This window comes from Gadus macrocephalus, chromosome 4 (assembly GCF_031168955.1).
Source record: "Gadus macrocephalus chromosome 4, ASM3116895v1".
Classification (NCBI taxonomy): domain Eukaryota; kingdom Metazoa; phylum Chordata; class Actinopteri; order Gadiformes; family Gadidae; genus Gadus; species Gadus macrocephalus.
In genome coordinates, this window is record NC_082385.1 from 3,966,131 (window position 1) to 3,985,019 (window position 18,889).

General features: G+C 48.9%; 2 protein-coding genes across 4 annotated transcripts; one reads left to right on the top strand and one right to left on the bottom strand.

The window, feature by feature from the left end:
- Nucleotides 1-964: 964 nt before the first annotated feature.
- Nucleotides 965-9,934, bottom strand: tspan33a (tetraspanin 33a). Its single transcript, XM_060049555.1, has 8 exons — nucleotides 9,618-9,934; nucleotides 6,222-6,279; nucleotides 5,233-5,360; nucleotides 4,565-4,639; nucleotides 4,387-4,482; nucleotides 4,077-4,205; nucleotides 2,996-3,157; nucleotides 965-2,303 (listed from the first exon to the last, which is right to left on the bottom strand). The coding sequence occupies exons 1-8, from the start codon at nucleotides 9,711-9,713 to the stop codon at nucleotides 2,202-2,204; spliced, it is 846 nt and encodes a 281-aa protein (XP_059905538.1). The 5' UTR covers nucleotides 9,714-9,934; the 3' UTR covers nucleotides 965-2,201.
- Nucleotides 9,935-11,604: 1,670 nt separating this feature from the next.
- Nucleotides 11,605-18,840, top strand: LOC132455007 (zinc finger protein 768-like). Of its 3 annotated transcripts, none has more exons than XM_060048692.1 (8): nucleotides 11,605-11,741; nucleotides 12,582-12,787; nucleotides 13,455-13,565; nucleotides 14,194-14,289; nucleotides 14,978-15,088; nucleotides 15,688-15,805; nucleotides 16,076-16,270; nucleotides 16,531-18,840. In XM_060048692.1, the coding sequence occupies exons 1-8, from the start codon at nucleotides 11,714-11,716 to the stop codon at nucleotides 17,817-17,819; spliced, it is 2,154 nt and encodes a 717-aa protein (XP_059904675.1). In that variant the 5' UTR covers nucleotides 11,605-11,713; the 3' UTR covers nucleotides 17,820-18,840. The 3 variants fall into 3 exon arrangements, with proteins under 3 accessions (XP_059904675.1, XP_059904676.1, XP_059904677.1); XM_060048693.1 differs by lacking the exon at nucleotides 11,605-11,741 and adding an exon at nucleotides 13,329-13,371 and having other exon boundaries at nucleotides 12,647-12,787; XM_060048694.1 differs by lacking the exons at nucleotides 11,605-11,741; nucleotides 12,582-12,787 and adding an exon at nucleotides 12,920-13,371.
- Nucleotides 18,841-18,889: the final 49 nt, after the last annotated feature.

An 18,889-nucleotide genomic window follows, 5' to 3' on the forward strand; every position in this document is an offset into this window, starting at 1 on the left:
CTGAAGCCCAGACAAACTACTCTCACTCTCTCCCCCCCACCCACTCCCTCCCACCCTCTCTCTCTGGAACACACACACACACACACACACACACACACACACACACACACACACATGGTCGGACAATCACTCACACACAAACACACACACGTTTGCACACTCACACACACGGTCATACACTCACTCACTTACACACACACACACACACACACACACACATTTGGTCGTATACTCACTCATACACACACACACACACACACACACACACACACACACACACACACACACACATACATGGTCGTACACTCACTCACACAAAGGTTGTACACTCACACACACACACGGTCGTACACTCACTCACACACAGACACACGTTTGTACACACACACAAACACACGGTCATACACTCATACACACACACACAGACACACAGTCGTACACTCAGACATACACACACACACACACACACATGGTCGTACACTCACTCACACAAAGGTTGTACACACACACACACACACCGTCGTACACTCACTCACACACACACACACGGTCGTGCACTCACTCACACACACACACACACACACACACATACACAAAGAGCAGTAAATAATGGTTTGTAATTTTCATTCCATAATAGTTGGCACAATGAAAAATAGATTGTCATCTCTTGTCACGTCGGGATTTCGCGGACGCTGCAGAAACGTTATCGATGTTCCGACCGGCGACTCAGATACGATCTCTGCTCCAGAACCCAGAACGATCCTCCTGAAAGACGCTGAAGTCCTGAAGTTCATAGTGTCATGTTTCTGTGTGTGTGTGTGTGTGTGTGTGTGTGTGTGTGTGTTCTTCAGACCCTCATCTTTAATGTTGAGGCGATGGTTGTATCATTTCCTAAAATTGCTCAAGGATTTATTCATTTCAAGAAAGGTAGGTTTGCTTCAAAGTTGACCCTTACTGTCCAAAGCATATTTGTATTGTGTATGTTTTAATTACAATAAAGATCTGTCATTTAGCAGTTTATTCTGTGTTACGGTTATGCTTAAAAAAACTATTTTCAAATAGAGCCTTATTTAATCTCCCATTAATCTGTAATATGATCTATGACCTGCAAATTAATGAGGAGGGTCAACGGGAACATTAATCTACATTAATCTCCATGATAAATCAAATTGTCAAACATAACAAAATCCTAAATAATGAACACAAAGTGTTGAGTGAACCTCAGCAAATAATCGTGTAACAAGAGTTGTCTCATCCTACCAGTGTGTTCCGTGCTGGAATAAGCTTCAGCTTGTGCTGAGGTGATGCTTCGGCAATGTGCTGTTTTTTAGTGAACCGAACCTGCCACCAGTAGGCGGGCTAGTTCCAGGAGCCTGAACAGGCAGAGAGACGGAATACTGGGGGCACAATTAAAATAACTTTTTAAAGCCCTCGTTCTCATTAATCAGCCAGCAGATTTAAAACTAAAACTAGTCCAGTGTTTTCAAGCTTTTCTGGGAGCAAAACTAATTCAATATCTACTTTTCAATTTGTGAAAACTGGAACAGAGAAAATCCTTTGCTTCAGTCATACCTGAAAAAGTTTAATGATTAGATGCATCGTTGGTGTAACATTTAAATATAAAAACGATTAATATTAAAATGAATCTTAATAAAGTCAGTTTTTTCAGGCATCTCCTTAATGTCTTCCAATGCGTTGTGAAAGCTCAGAGGACAGAATAAACCACCCGATCTGCCTTAAAAGTAATGTGCATTACAAAAATAGCTTTTAAAAAAAATACAACCAAATGTCTATCCCTTGTAATAACACATAATGTCTCACTATCATTTGCATTACACCTAAATGTATAGTTACAGATGTGCAGATGACGTGCATCTATCTAGCGGGGATAATGGAGTCTTTTGGAAGACAAAATAAGGCTGGAAATTAGTCGAGTTCTGAAAAATAGCGATTAAGTCAAGTCCCGTTTTCATCCACCAGGGGGCAAAGCAAGACCAGCCAGACGCTTCGTGTAAACACTGTTTCTGTTCAGTCACGTTCCAGTCCCGTCACTTCCTTGGGGAAATTCACCAAAAGTTTCCAATATGTTGCAAGTAGACACCAGAAGAAGAGTCCTCTCAAACCAGCAAGAGCCCTCATGCTGATCTCGGTTGCTTTTGTTAACTGTTCCTGGTTCTCCTGTCAGGTCCCGGGGGCCGACATCAGAGCCAGGGGTCCGACTGGTGCCTGTGGTTGTAGTTTTGGAGATCTATCTGTTCCCTGATCTGGTTGATCAGGATCTGCGACAGCATGATCCCAACCAGCTGTGCAGTAAAGAGACAAGAGGTTCACGTTTCAGACGGTTTCACTTTGGGTACAACAAGAGTTCCTATACTCCTTCCCTGTGTAAATCGACCCCAGGGGGGTCTTTAACGTTGAACCTCAGGGACCAATAAGACCACTTCAGTGGGTCCTTGACTGACTGACTGACTGACTGTGTCTCTCTCTCTCTCTCTCTCATCGGGTTGGGCTGATTACCCTGTAATGTGTAGGTCCTTGTGTAGTGTAGTGTGTAGTTCCTTGTGTAATGTGTAGCTCATTGTGTATTGTAGTGTGTAGTGTAGTGTGTAGGTGCTTGTGTAGTGTAGTGTCATATGTAGCCCCTTGTGTAGTGTGTGGTGTGTGTATAGTGTAGTGTGTAGGTCCTTGTGTAGTGTAGTGTGTGTAGCTCCTTGTGTAGTGTGTGTGTAGTGTAGTGTGTAGGTGCTTGTGTAGCGTAGTGTGTGTAGCTCATTGTGTATTGTAGTGTGTGTAGTGTAGTGTGTAGGTCCTTGTGTAGTGTAATATGTAGCCCCTTGTGTAGTGTGTATAGTGTAGTGTGTAGCCCCTTGTGTAGTGTGTAGCTCATTGTGTATTGTAGTGTGCATAGTGTAGTGTGTAGCCCCTTGTGTAGTGTGTAGTGTGTGTAGCTCATTGTGTATTGTAGTGTGTATAGTGCAGTGTGTCGCGGCCTCACCTGGGGGATGGCTAGCCCCAGCGCCACGCCCCCCAGGAGGAACAGGTTGCTGTGGATCCAGTCCACCAGCTTGTCGATGCAGCCGTTGGTGTAGATCAACTCCGCCGCCTCCAGGAAGTTCTGCAGCTGGAGGCCGCTGCCACACATGGTGTTGATCACGGCCTGGAGGGAACACACACACACACATCAACACGTGTAGGACTGGAACCAAACTAGCGTCTTACTGGGGATAGTGGGGCGAGGTAGGTAGTGGGGGTTTAGAGTCCGTCTCAAGGACTTCAGTCATTGGGACTCGAACCCTGGTCGTTCAGTCATCGGGACTCGTACCCAGGTAATTTAGTCATTGGGACTCAGACTCAGGTCATTTAGTCATTGGGACTCGAACCCATCAATGGGACTCGAACCCAGGTCATTTAGTCATTGGGACTCAAACCCAGGTCATTTAGTCATTGGGACTCAAACCCAGGTCATTTTGTCATTGGAGCTCGAACCATGGTCATCAAGTCATTTAGACATTGGGAGTCGTACCCAGGCAATTTAGCATTGGAACTCAAACCCAGGTCATTCAGTCATTGGGACTCGAACCCTGATCATCAAGTAATTTAGTCATTGGGACACAAACCCAGGTCATCTAGTCATTTTGACTCAAACCCAGGTCATTCATTCATCGGGATTCGAACCAAGGGTAATTTTGTCATTGGGACTCGACCCCAGGTCATTTAGTCATTGGGACTCGACCCCAGGTCATTTAGTCATTGGGACTCGACCCCAGGTCATTTAGTCATTGGGACTCAAACCCAGCTCATTTTGTCATTGGGACTCAAACCCAGGTCATTTATTCATCGGGATTCGAACCCAGGTCATTTAGTCATCGGGATTCGAACCCAGGTCATTTAGTCATTGGGACTTGAACCCAGGTCATTTAGTCATTGGGACTCAAACCCAGGTCATTTATTCATCGGGATTCGAACCCAGGTCATTTAGTCATTGGGACTCGAACCCAGGTCATCTAGTCATTGGGACTCGACCCCAGGTACTTTAGTCATTGGGACTCGACCCCAGGTACTTTAGTCCCTCCCACCTCGTCCTTGGAGATGAGGCAGCAGGAGTAGGGTACGGAGCAGCGCTCCCGGCTCCGGTTCTCTGGCGTGCAGTTGAAGTACATGTTGTGCTGCCAGTCTGTGAACGCCGTGCCGCCGCAACAGCCAAACTACACACGGAACAGAACAGACCCAACAGAAAACTTTATTCACTACTCATTTATTACACCTTCCTAGTTCACAAAGCTTTAATGGATTAAACAGCTGCAGTGAAAAGGTAACATAGTGCGGCTCTAAATCCTATATAATTAACGGGGTTTTTTGGTGGAAAAGTGCAATCCAGTGGCTCACCTCTCTCTGACCGTAGTCAATGAGATTCTGGAGATCCAGGTCATCCCTGTAGTGGATGACCGCGTCGTTGATGAGCTCCGTCACTTTAGCCCTCGCCTTGGAAAACAACACAAACCAACACTGTAAACAGACCTAACGTGAACCTCTCAGACGTTCCCGACGGTCCCGACGGTCCTACCTTATCAGAGAAGATAAACCCCAGGATGCCAGCAGCCAGCTGGAGCAGGAAGATCAGGATGAGGAAGACGCAGAACTGGACGGAAGAGCGTGAGAGGAGAGCGTGAGTGGAGGAACGACGAGGAGTTTCCTACTACATGCGCTGCTCGATTCTGCACGTTCATCTCTGCTGGAGAGTTTTGAGAGGCTTGGTGTTTTACTGTTACAAAATGTTTCTCTGAATATACACACGGTGCATCTGTGATAGATAATTATCCTGTTGCAATGTTTATATGGAGTTTTGAAGTTCTTTTCTTAATTGAAAGCAACAACCGGGCACTAGATGACAGGGGAAGGGTGTTCCCACCGCGGGCTATAGGCCAGCATTTACCAAAAAAACTAATTTCTCCCAAAGGACCCAAGAATCTGGTTTTGCAACCCACAAAAACATGTTTTCAAGCTGACTTCAAATATTTTACTCAAATAAAATAACTTCTCCTGGGACCAGACCACATTCCCAGTCTTGGAAGAAAGCCTTGATGGTTACTATGTAGTACCAAAGGAAGGCCCTCTTGTCCTATACAGTAACCATCATGCTTCCTCCAGGACTGGGAATGTCCCAGCAGGTTCCTGGTGACCCAGTAGGTTCCTGGGGGCCCAGTAGGCTCCAGGGGGCCAGCAGGGACTCACTATCTGCAGGAGGCAGATGTTCTCGCGCAGGGAGCCCACGCAGCCACAGAAGGTGATGAGGAACATCAGCACCCCCACCACCATCAACAGCATGGCCGGGTCCACGGACAGGCAGGCCATGGCCGTCTCTGGGGAGAAGAACGGAGCAGGAGAACAGAGAAGATCGGATGAGAAGACCAGACAAGAAGAACAGAGAAAAACAGCAGAGAAGAACAGAGCAGAAGAACAGAGAAGAACGGATGAGAGGAACAGAGCAGAAGAACAGACCAGAAGAACAGACAAGAAGAACAGACAAGATCGGATGAGAAGAACAGACAAGAAGAATAGAGAAAAACAGCAGAGAATAACAGAGCAGAAGAACAGAGAAGAACGGATGAGAGGAACAGAGCGATGAACAGAGCAGAGCAGAAGATCAGAGCATAAGAACAGAGCAGAGCAGAAGATCAGATCAGAGCAGAAGATCAGAGCAGAAGAACAGAGCAGAAGAACAGACATGAGGATGACTGATTCTTGACACTGATACCCGTTTGGACAGGGAAACATTCTTGATATTATCTTCAAGATCTTTTGTTTACCGGCTCATCTCTGACTAATCAGGGCATCTCTTCCCTGATTGGCCGGGGAATCTATCTCATCTTCCTATCACTTGAATGCAATGTTTCTGATTGGAGGAGGAAGGTAGGGAGTAGGAGGCGGCTCTCTGTTTACAACGCTCCACTCTTACCTGCACCCCCTTAATATGTATTTGGGTAAATTGTACTTAGTTTTATCAAAGCCAGGACTCAGAGAGATGATACGAGGCTGTTAGTCAGTCAGCCATCGTGTCTGAGCTTGTCAGAGTGACACATTATGTGTGTTTTGTAGTCTAACATTATCCCCTACATTAATCATCAATGGATTCAAGCCTTTCCCCTGTGGAGCATCAGGAGCATCTGAGATGACGCTAAACACTAGTGACGATGTGACTCCGTCTGAACAGGAGGTGTTACCTGCATGCTTGGACACACGGGCGTACACCCCGATGGCCACCATCACCAGGGCGATGACCTGAAGACCGCCATTGAGAAGAAAAAGGTTTTAATGTATCAATTAATTGAAAAAATATATATATAATAATAATGCATCCCTAAAAAAAAATGCAAAAATGCATCCCTTTGTTAGCTTTATTCTACAGTGGCCATGAGTAGAAGCAAGAGCTCTGGTGGAGCACTAAAGGAAAAGCTCGCTCGACTGTCTGCTGCCCTTCTTGACCGTGGGACACACAAGGGCTCAGCAGCTAGAGTGGGTTGACTCGTCACCGAAAGGTTGCTGGTTCGATCCCCGGCTCCACCTAGCCGAGTGTCGAGGTGTCCCTGAGCGAGACGCCCCCACCCGGACTGCTCCCGACGAGTTGGCTGTCGACTTGCATAGCTGACTCCGCCGTCGGTGTGTGAATGTGTGCATGAATGGGTGAATGTGAGGCAGTATTGTACAGCGCTTTGAGTGGCCACTGGTTAGGAAAGCGCGATATAAATGCAGTCCATTTACAAAGGAGCTAATGGGTTCCTCAACCTCAACTCAAACAGACCCCGCCTAAGCTAGACACACGTCACGCGTTCTCCATCACGGTCAATCCACCATTTAATTCACAAACATTGAACTACTGTGTCTGACCGAGTTGCTCTTTTAGAGGGGAACCTTGATCATCTGTTTGTGTGTTCCTACTCGTCCAGGGAGGGGCAGGCCTATCAGAACGCCTCATCTCATCGGAGGGTTTTGATCGGCCCTCATGACTCAGTATTTGAAAACAAAGAACAACTTTGGGTAGAGTGTGTTGCTACGCTAACTACGCGAAGTATGTCTTCCTGGCGTCTTATAAGAAACATATTTATGTTACACACAGACAGACACAGAGAACGGGAACTAAACTCAGCCCCGGCGAAGTGTCTCAGCCTGCCTTTAACGCGCGCCACTGTGGCCGTGTACGTGCGTGTGTTGTCAAATCAACCAGGAAGCGGTCTAGGAACGTGCAAAGGAAGTCTGTGATTGAGAACGTATTTTGACCCTGAGGGACCGCAATGGAAATAAGTCTTCAAGCTTTATTGTGTCATCCCTGACAACTTATGTATTTTAATGAATGACAGAGTGCTGTTCAGAGTTTAGATCAAAATGGCCAAATAAAATGAATCAATCAGACTTGACTTGTAGCTGTCGGCAGGCCGGCTACTGAATCCCCAGACTAGAGTTTTCCCTCGGCCAAGCTCCCCCACCCAGAGGAGGGCAGAATTTCTAGAGTCCCCACCGAACAATGCGGAGCCGCCTTGGAAGTGCTTTATGCTCGCCACACTAGACATATCCAGTTACCACACACACACACACACACACACACACACACACACACACACACACACACACACACACACACACACACACACACACACACACACACACACACACACACACACACACACACACACACACACACACACACACGTTTTCAGGAGGGGGGGGGGGGCTTATAAATATACTTAATGCAATGACATGTGCCAAAGAAAGGCGATTAAAACCTTGCAGGAACACGCTTCATTTGAACAAACACAGAAGAGAAACACCCATGCACGTTCACAACCACTATTTCTATCAGCAAACTCCCGGGCAGCCGGTTAGCCTCAGGTCTGGGAAGGTCTGTCCAGCCAGCATCTGTCAGAATACAGCAGCCACGGGCGACGAGAAGAGACACATTCCATCGCTGACATCCCTCAGGTTTATACATGACAGGAATGAGGAACACACACTCTTGACACGCCACAAGCTGCAGCGATCACCCTACTGATGGGCTAACGACTTGAACCCTTCAACAGTAGAGAACCGTTCATTCATATCTGGCCCCTCAGAGCCAAACGGCTTGTTAAACAGCGCTCAGGGAGGAATCAATATCTCTCTGGATGAAAAGCTGATAATGAATCCATTATGGCCCAATAAAAGTGACAGTGATAGTGGGTCGCTCAGTGATAGAAAGCATCAAAAGATTCATGCTCTACCGTTTACAACACTGATCAAACACTTACATATCCATACATCCATGAATGAATTAATAATATCTTGCAGAGTGAGAGGGGGCTGACCTCCTAGCCTCACTTCCTCCTGGGTAGGTCAGGGACTAGAATCTGAAGGAGTGATCCAGAATGAACGGCTAGTCGCTTTATGTCGTCCCAGCATACACGCCAAGCACTGGTATGAACCCATTGGAGTTTGAGAAGTTACCTTGAAACTCCTAACATTGCATGGTGACTGACATGGGTATAGGATAGTGACACCAGGATGGTTTCATGAGGATGGCCGTCCACACCGAAACAGTTCGCTCACGTTCAGAGGTCCTTCGTTCGTTTTCGGGTTTCAGTTTCCTGACAACACAACTCCCCTGCATTCACTGGCTTCTTATTATACATAAATCTGAACACATAACCACACTCGGCATCCTCTTAAAAGCTTACAGGGTCGGCAATCACCTCAGAACTATGAGCGCTTTGCTTCACATCGCATGTGACTGGGGGGCAGGCAGCGACATAATAATGTGACCCTGGCATAACTCTGCAGTTACACTTTAACCATTCTGCGTGTGTGTGTGTGTGTGTGTGTGTGTGTGTGTGTGTGTGTGTGTGTGTGTGTGTGTGTGTGTGTGTGTGTGTGTGTGTGTGTTCCAGAGAGAGAAGGAGGGAGGGAGTAAGGGGGTGGGTAGGGGGGAGAGATTGTGTTTGTTGTTTAAACTTAAAAGGCACCCAGTGCAACTTTCGAGGCTTAAAAATAAACGTCGAAAAATGAGACGTCGTTGTGTGGTGAGAACTGATACAAAATCGATAACAACAACAATGCCGCCATTTTCTTTATTTTTTGTAACCTACAATAAATAAAGCAGGCTTCCAGTCAATGGAAAAATGGCTTCTCCCCACCGGCGATTGTTGTTGTTTACGATTTTCTATCAGTTCTCACCACACAACGACGTCTCATCTTTGCTCCTTAAATGTCGATATGTAATGGTATGGAGTTATTGAAACTTACTACGTGTAAAAAAGACTAGAAATTGAATGTTTATTTTTCATTGAATGTTTACATAAAGTTGCACTGGGTGCCTTTAAACTTGTCTGAACATGACACAAAACACAATTCACAGTGCACATGGGTGAGGTTTTTTGAGGATATAGGAGGTGAAAGTCTCAGCCATCTCAGCCATCTCAGCCCCCCCCCCCCCCACTCTTCGTCTACATTGCTGGGATTGTACGCACGCACGTCACGCAGATACACGCACCAGTGCAGTTAGAAATGACTCGGGAGCAAACACGGAGAGAGTAGATGATTAATAGACATGGATACACATCCTCCCAGTCCACCTAATGACCACTACTCACCCAAAAGATCATGTTGAACAGAAAGAGCGTGTACTTCACAACTCGGCTGACGTACGAGAAGTCCCCGTCGGTTGCGCCCCTGCGTCTGTTCGCCATGACGAATGATCACCCCGATCTTCAGGACCAAGGAGATGAGGACTTCACTACTTTACACCATTCCGTAACGCGAAGTGTTGACCCGAAGAGTGGCTGCCCTAAAACCACAGCTTCAGACTGTTGGGCATGTTTAGGTAACCGAGCGCACTGATTGCTTGTTCCTCTGTCGAACACTTAATCGGGAACCTTCGCTACCTGGTCCGGGGCGTGGGCAGTGGGCGTATCCAGGGGCGTGGCCTGCTTCTCACCTGGGCCGCGTTCCAATAAGTAACGTTATCATGGAAAGCAGATCAAAATAATAATAATAAAAACTGAAAACCGTTATCTAGCCTCACATCCTCTCTGGATGAGAGCAGAACAAATTCCTGACTCTGGACTTTTTTATGTATATTTCTTTATTTCCCTAATTTTATCTGACTTTTTCCTTTTGACTTTTTTCTTTATATTCATATAACTTAAATAGCATTTTCACACATACATATGCATATATTTGTAATAGCTAGTATTAACTCAGATATTTTGATATTTGTATCTGTTAAAAGCTTTTATCCTGTTTCTTGATGCTGTCTTGAACCCCCGCGGTTTGCCTTTGCAGAGCAATATATTATATTGGATATTTTTACGATGCATTTTATTATCTAGTCTCATTAAACAATGATTGACATAATACAATGCTTTCTTTTAAAGTTTACAGTATCCTTTGGATCATAACATATTTTTTATTTTATTTCAGTGATTGTACTGCACTACCAAATGTTGTCCAACAGGTGTCACCGATGAGACTCGAATCCAATGAGTCGTGCTCAGAGAAACAAAACATCAGATACAAGCAAGCCAACAAGTTATAGACCAATAGTTTTAACATCCAATGTAGGTAAGCTAATGGAAAGGTTGGTCAATGGGAGGATAATGCACTTCATGGAAGAAAAGGGATTGATGACTAGTTATCAGAGTGGTTTTAGGAAAGGGAGAAGCACTACAGATTCAATAATATGTTTAGAGGATGAGATAAGGAAGGCTCAGGTTAAAAAAGAGACTGTGAGATTCTTTGCATGTTTTTACTATTGAGCTATATGCTATTTTAATGGCAATAAATTGGACTGAGCAACTTGCAAATCAAAAGGTATTGATTTGTAGTGATTCTGTTTCAGCCATCACTAGTATTGGGGTAGGGACAGCGAAGAGCCATCAGTATCTTATATATGAGATCCTGATGGCAATTAGAAGTGTGTCTGTGAGAGGAGTGGTGAGGACGATGTGGGTCCCAGCCCATACAGGAATCTCAGGAAATGAGAAAGCTGATAAATTAGCTAAAGGAGCTGTAAAGAAGGAAAATGTGGAAGTAACCTGTCAAAGGCTGAGGAGAAAATGTCTTGTGAGGAGGGGGATCATGGCCCTGTGGCAACAATTATGGGAGAGAGAGAGACTAAAGGGAGACATTTATTCTCATTAAATGGAAGAGTGACTGAGTCAACTAAACCTTGTGGGATGAGAAGGAAAGAACAGGTTACTATTGCTAGAATGAGAATTGGTCACACATTATTGAATAGTACTCTTTTTATCATAGGGAAACATCAAGATGGAATGTGTGATGAATGTCAACAACCCGAGACTGCCTCACGTTCTTATACATTGTAGGAGATACAGCAGGGAAAGGAAGGAGTTACAGACATTGAGAGAGTTTGGTCTAGAAGAGATTTCAGTTAAAGGTATTTTAAATTTGGGGTCAAGTGGGAGGGGAAGGTGTTGTTTTTTAAAGTATTTATCAGACACTGGTCTGATTAAAAGAATATGAAGATATGACTTAAATTAACCTGAAGGTGGCAGCAATGCAACAATTTGGATGCCTGCTGCCATAAAAACCCACTGAAGAAGAAGAAGAAGAAGAAGAAGAAACAAAACATCCGGTTTCTCCGGATGTAAGTTTCCCACCGTAGAACGAGGAGGACATCAGTCTGTTAGTCTGCTAGTCTATCTCGCGGTTACCGGAGGCTGGAGATATGATGGAGACGGGTTCGAGCAGCCACGGTGAGTAGCGGGACGGACCCCGTGGTCTTGATGAAGTGGTTAATGAGGATGGTGAGGAAGATTAAAGGGCTGAGGGGATGTGGGTAGGGGACTTTCAGGGGTGAGGGTCCCCAATCGTCTTCTTTACAGCAAGCGATGAAGAGGACGTGTGCAGTACGCCCTCTTAGTTCATGAACACATGAGAGCCTTGTTCATGAACACATGAGCCGTCATGAACGTACACTCACTTGTTTTAGAATGTCTTAATTTCCCCTCGGGGATGAATGAGGTCTCCGTGGGGCTTGTACACCGATGCATTCTGATGTACAAGCCCTCTGCTATCATGCTTTAATCTTGTTCAGAAGTAAGAAGACAACCAATAAATATCAGTTTTAATAAACGCAAGAAAATGACTAAACTTTAAAGAACCAGTGCTTACAGTAAGGATGTTCAATAACAAGTACATCAAGTGCCAGGATGTACAACATACATTAAGTGCGTACAATAACTGCCAGGACGTACAACATACAATAAGTGTGTACATTAGCTGCCAGGACGTACAACATACAATAAATGCGTACATTAAGTGCCAGGACGTACCTCATACAATAAGTGTGTACATTAAGTGCCATGACGTACAACATGCAATAAGTGCGTATATTAAGTGCCAGTACGTACAAATTACAATAAGTGTGTACATTAAGTGCCAGGACGTACAACATACAATAAGTGTGTACATGAAGTGCCATGAAGTGCCATGACGTACAACATGCAATTAGTGCGTATATTAAGTGCCAGGTCGTACAACACTCACCGAACAAACCGTTGTGGTAAAGTCTGCTCTGATCCCCCCTCCCTCAGGCGCCCCCCCCCTCCCCCTGTCGTCCCTCCGCCTCCTGGTCTCCCCGCTGCGCCTCCTATTGGCCGCCGCCTGGCAGGTGGTCCATCAGCGCCGCGTGCTGAGCTACGACGCGCTGGCCGACCTCGTGGCCGTCGTCACGGAGACGGTGCCCGAGCTGCTGGCGCCGAGCCAGAGGGCGGAGCTAGTCCTTGGGCTGAGGGCGAGGGTGAGGACCGCCGGTGGGGCGGGTGCGCTCTACGGCGCCATACGTTAAAGGTGACATCATGTTACGCCACCGGGTGTGAGTGTGTTCAGCCGCCACAAGCCGTTTTTGATAATCGGCCTCTTCTGACATCACAAGTGGGCGCGCCCGCCAAGATGTGTGCTGGGTAGATGAGCGACGTTTGCTGCGGTCCACTGGGTAGGCTGGTAGACCGATCTATCCAGCACACATCTAGGCGGACACACCCACTTGTGATGTCAGAAGAGGCCGATTTCCAAAGCGGCCAGTCACACTCACACCTGGTGGAATAATACGTCCCCTTTTAAGAGTATCTTGTAACATTGTTCTGGTGCTAGTAAATCAGAGTTAAAAAGGATATCCTCGTCTCGACCTGCGTTCTTGTTATAAGTTATCCTTATATTATGTAACAAACATAATGGTGCTTGTATGCCTGGTCGTTCACAAAGGCGTTAGTAAACACGCATATCATGAAGCTTCAACAATAAAGCAAGCTAACGATTCGCTTTTTGTTTCTTTAAAATAGCCCTTATTCTGCCGCCCTGTTTGAGCACCACACCATGATTCAGGTGATCCCCGTGCGTGTGAACGTGTTCCCGGTGCAGTGTGTAGCAGTGTGGTCACTCTGTCCCTCCCCACCTGTCTCCTGCAGCTCATCCTGGAGCTCTGCAAGGCCGACGGGCCGCCCGACCTCGTCAGGATCCAGGCCAACCTGGAGAAGATCCACGCCTGCAGCGCCCAGCTGGGCTCCCTCCACCAGGAGGTAGAACCCCTTAACCCCTATACCCTTAACCCCTTAACCCCCGAACCCCTAAACGCCTGAACCCTATGGAGGATAGATCAAGTAGAAACCATCAATACCACGTCGAAACCATCAATACCACGTCGAAACCATCAATACCACGTCGAAACCATCAATACCACGTCGAAACCATCAATACCACGTCGAAAGCATCAATACCACGTCGAAAGCATCAATACCACGTCGAAAGCATCAATACCACGTCGAAAGCATCAATACCACGTAGAAAGCATCAATACCACGTAGAAAGCATCAATACCACGTAGAAAGCATCAATACCACGTAGAAAGCATCAATACCACGTAGAAACCATCAATACCACGTAGAAACCATCAATACCACGTCGAAACCATCAATACCACGGCGAAACCATCAATACCACGTAGAAACCATCAATACCACGTAGAAACCATCAATAACACGTTTTTCCATAAGGGCTGACATTTTGAACTAACGACTATCAGATTATTATATTTTTAATCAGACCGGATAACAACAAATCAAAACACTCACTCCATGACTCTTCAGCATGGTCTCCATCTCAGCGGACTCCTGACGTGTTCCTCTTGTCCTGCTCTCCTGTGTGCAGGGCGGGGTGAAGACCCTGGAGGCCTCCGCCATCGCCTTCTCCCAGCTGGTCCTCCGGCTGATCAGCGTCCCCTCGGAGAAGGAGATCTTCCTCAAGGTCAGCGCCACGCTTTGCGTTCATTCATACGAAGAGATGAATGAGATGCTTCATTCATCGAATGAAGGCGTCAAACACTCACAGAAGACTTCCACTCCCATCGGAGTTTGTTTTTGTTGATGCCAGTGACCTCAGTAAGGGACTGACCTCTGGTCCTGATAAGATGTGTTCCATATGACCCATGACCTCTGGTCCTGATAGGTGTTCCATATGACCCATGACCTCTGGTCCTGATAGGAGGTGTTCCATATGACCCATGACCTCTGGCCCTGATAGGAGGTGTTCCATATGACCTCTGGTCCTGATAGGAGGTGTTCCATATGACCTCTGGTCCTGATAGGTGTTCCATATGACCTATGACCTCTGGCCCTGATAGGAGGTGTTCCATATGACCCATGACCTCTGGTCCTGATAGGAGGTGTTCCATATGACCTATGACCTCTGGTCCTGATAGGAGGTGTTCCATATGACCTATGACCTCTGGCCCTGATAGGAGGTGTTCCATATGACCTATGACCTCTGTCCCTGATAGGAGGTGTTCCATATGACCCATGACCTCTGGTCCTGATAGGAGGTGTTCCATATGACCCATGACCTCTGGCCCTGATAGGAGGTGTTCCATATGACCTATGACCTCTGGCCCTGATAGGAGGTGTTCCATATGACCTATGACCTCTGGCCCTGATAGGAGGTGTTCCCCGTGACGTACGGCCGGGTCTACGACCAGACCCTCAGACGGCTGCTGGCCGAGTTCCTCTCCAGACTGGAGCAGCTGCTGCCCAACCCCACTCTCACCCAGGTACCAACACCCCCCTCCCCCACACAGGTGCCACCAGCCCCCCCCCCCCCCCCCCCCCCGTTATCAATTGATCATCTCAGACGGGTAATGAAGGAAGAACATATTTTGCTAACCCTTCTTTTATTGTATGACAATGTTTATATGTGAAGCCCTTGAGTCTGCCTTGTGTGTGAAAAGTGCTGTATAAATAAAGTTGCCTTGCCTTAAATACTTCAACTTTAAACTTTAAGAACTCTCCCTGCTCCACCCTCCTCGTCCTCCTCCTCCCTGCTACTCCCTCCACCTCCTCCCCCTCCTCCTCCCTGCTCCTCCTCCTCCTCCTCCCTCCCTCCTTCTCCTCCTCCTGCTCCTCCTCCTCCTCCTCCACCCTTCTCCTCCTCCTCCCTCTCCCTCCTCCTCCACCCTTCTCCTGCTCCACCCTCCCTCCTCCTCCCTGCTCCTCCTCCTCCCTCCTCCGCCCTTCTCCTCCTCCTCCTCCCCCTCCTTCCTCCTCCTTCCCCTCCTCCTCCTCTTCCTCCTCCTCCCTGCTCCTCCTCCTCCTCCTCCTCCTCCTCCTCCTTCCCCTCCTCCTCCTCTTCCTCCTCCTCCCTGCCCCTCAGACGGCGGCCTGGCTCCCTGACGGCCCCTCCGGACCAGAGTTCAGCCGCTGGCTGCCGGACCCCTCCCCCCTGGAGACGCTGCTGCTGCACCACCGGGGGCTGGGAGCCCTGGGCCACGGTGGGTGGTCCTGACCCGGGCGCTGGGAGGGGGACCTGCTTCTGTCCCCCAAATCTCCCGTTAAAGAACAAGCTTATCTCATCTCATCTTGTAGACCATATTCAGAGTCCACGTTGTCCTTCTAGAACACTCTCTCTTTAAAGCGGAAGATCTCCTGCCCAGCGGGGGTCTTAACCCCCCCCCCCTGAATCCTCTTCCCTCCGCCCTTGTCCGGGGGGCAGGGGGGGGTCACAGTGGACGCTGGAGTCTGATCGTGTCATTGACCCTCAGGCCCGCCCCGCTATGAGGAGGTGAACACCATCATGGCCGCGCTGGCACTGCCCCCCCCTGCCCGCGGCCCCCGACCGGAGGAGGGCCCGGACAGCGGGGACGGAGACGGGGACGGGGACGTCCTTTGCGGGGAGGAGGAGTCCCGGGACAGCTCAACGCGACCCAGCCGTAAGGAGCCGCCCATCAAACCGACAGGTGAGACTGGCGGAGAATGTTTAATTGACTTGACGCTCAATGATGTGGGAGTGATTAGAGATACGGTTCTTTACCTAGGAAGCAATGACTGCTCAGCTCACGCCTCCTCTCCTCTCTCCTCCTCTCCTCTCCTCTCTACTCTCTCCCCTCCTCCCCTCCTCTCTCCTCCTCTCTCTCCTCTTTCCCCTCCTCCACTCCTCTCCTCCTCTCCTCCCCTCTCCTCCCCTCCTCTCCTCTCTCCACCCCTCTCTCCTCTCCAGGCCACAGGCGGTCCCCCTGTCGCCAGCCCGCCTTCAAGATGCTGAAGATCCAACTCCACAAGATCATCCCCCCTAACATCCCCCGATTGACCAAACCCCCCATCCCCCCCTCTACAGGACCCCCCACCCCCCCCTCTACAGAACCCCCCATCCCCCCCTCTACAGAACCCCCCATCCCCCCCTCTACAGAACCCCCCATCCCCCCCTCTACAGAACCCCCCATCCCCCCCTCTACAGGACCCCCCATCCCCCCCTCTACAGGACCCCCCATCCCAGAACCGGGGCGTCCCGTCCCCAAGCCCCGGGGGCGCCCCCCAGGCAGGAGGAAAGCCGTGGACGGCACGGCCCGGGAGGGGCAGAGAAAGGAGAACGCCGATAGGGCGGCGGCCACGCCCGCCTCGACCAAGAGGAAGAGGCGGAAAGGCGATGAGGAGGAAGAGCGGATCGAGGAGGAGGAGGAGGAGGAGGAGGAGGAGGTCGACGAAGCGGAAGAAGGGGCGGAGCAGCCCCCCGCCGACAAGCCCAAGGGGCGAGACCGGCGGTTCCTGAGCGCGCGGCCGGAGAACCCGCCCCACACGGAGGCGGAGACGCGGTGCCCCCGCTGCGGCAAGAGCTTCCTGCGGCCCAACCAGCTGAAGACGCACCTGAAGCTCCACGCGCTGCCCTACCGCTGCCTGCCCTGTGAGAAGGGCTTCGGCAGCAAGTCGGGCTACTACCAGCACCAGCGGCTGCACAGGAAGGGGCGGGCCTTCCCCTGCGGCCACTGCCCGCTCAGCTTCCTGTGCCGCTACTCCCTGCGGCAGCACGAGCGGACGCACACCGAGGGCCCCACCCACCTCTGCCCCGAGTGCGGCAAGCGCTTCAGCAAGGTGAGCATGGTGCGGCACATGCGCATGCACGCCGGCCAGAAGGACTTCCTGTGCCCGGCGTGCGGCAAGAGCTTCCTGTCGTCGGGGGAGCTGCTGCTGCACACGCGCACTCACACGCGCGACACGCCCTACACGTGCACGCTCTGCGGGAAGGGCTTCACCACCAAGAGCCACCTGGTGGTGCACGGCCGCTCGCACTCGGGCGAGAGGCCGTACCCGTGCGCCGTCTGCCCCAAGAGGTTCATCACGGTCAGCTGCCTGAAGAGGCACATGCTGAGCCACGACGGGGTCAAGCCCTTCAGCTGCCCCCGCTGCCCCAAAGAGTTCTCCCAGATCGGGAACCTGAGGAGGCACATGGGCACCCACCCGCCGCCGCCGCCGCCCCCGCCCCCGCACGAGGAGGTGACGGGAGACACGTGAGCACCTGCCGTCTCCGTCAGAGCACCCTATGGGAGACCCGTGAGCAACCCCCTGCTCCCGAAAGAGCAGGTTATGGAGACACAAGACCACCCAGTGGGTGCCACCCAGCCATCTCCTGGAGAGCCCCCCCCCCCCCCCCCCCCACAGGGTCCCCTGATATGCCAATGAGGACACGTGAAGGACTGGGTATCGCTACTGGAATCGAATCACTAAACGATTAGATTCCGATTCACAAGGTTCGGATTTGACTTAATATCCGATTCGATATCGATTTGGTCAGGAATATTTCCGTTGCAATAGCAATTTTGCTTGGATATGAACTACATTATCATAGGTCTAATGCTGTACGTAGTACAAGGAACCCTCTAACCTGGTGCATTATTAAAAATATGAATGTTTACATTAAGAATTGACCCCAAAGCAGTTACATGAATTTACTTTTTATTAAACATGACCAACAGCCTGACTTATATTATATATTATCTGTATCTGTACAGAAATCAAGTACTGTAACAAGGAATGTAATGAATGGACAGGACATAATCTGAACTGATCAGAGCGAGATCCATGAACAGGTTATTAAATCCTATATATGATGAATGAACCATGTATACATGTCCAGTGGATTAAAAACAATAATTGAGTTTGTGCCCGAAACAGCCAATGTGCAACAGCGCAATCAATTCCACACGGACCATTTTCCCAGCTGATATGAAAAGTAAAATATGTGATATTATAATAATTACAGTGTCTCCTATAAACAGATCAATTAAAGAAAGACTGTGCTCATACACAGTATTTACAATGTGGAGGACGTTTGCAATAGTGAAATCGTTGTTAGCACACCCTCAAGTGGCCACTGGTGAGAGTTCACCACATGGTCGATGGAAGTGCTTCAAACCAGGAAGTTAAATTAAACCACGAGACTGCACGGCCGGCGGTCCTCCTCGCTGGATGCCGATTGACCGAACAGGCTCTGCAAGGCTCATTTGCATAAAGGTAAATGTCCATGGTTATTTTTTTAATTTTTCAGGGTGTGGAATAATTTACAAAGAGAGGAACTGTTTGGG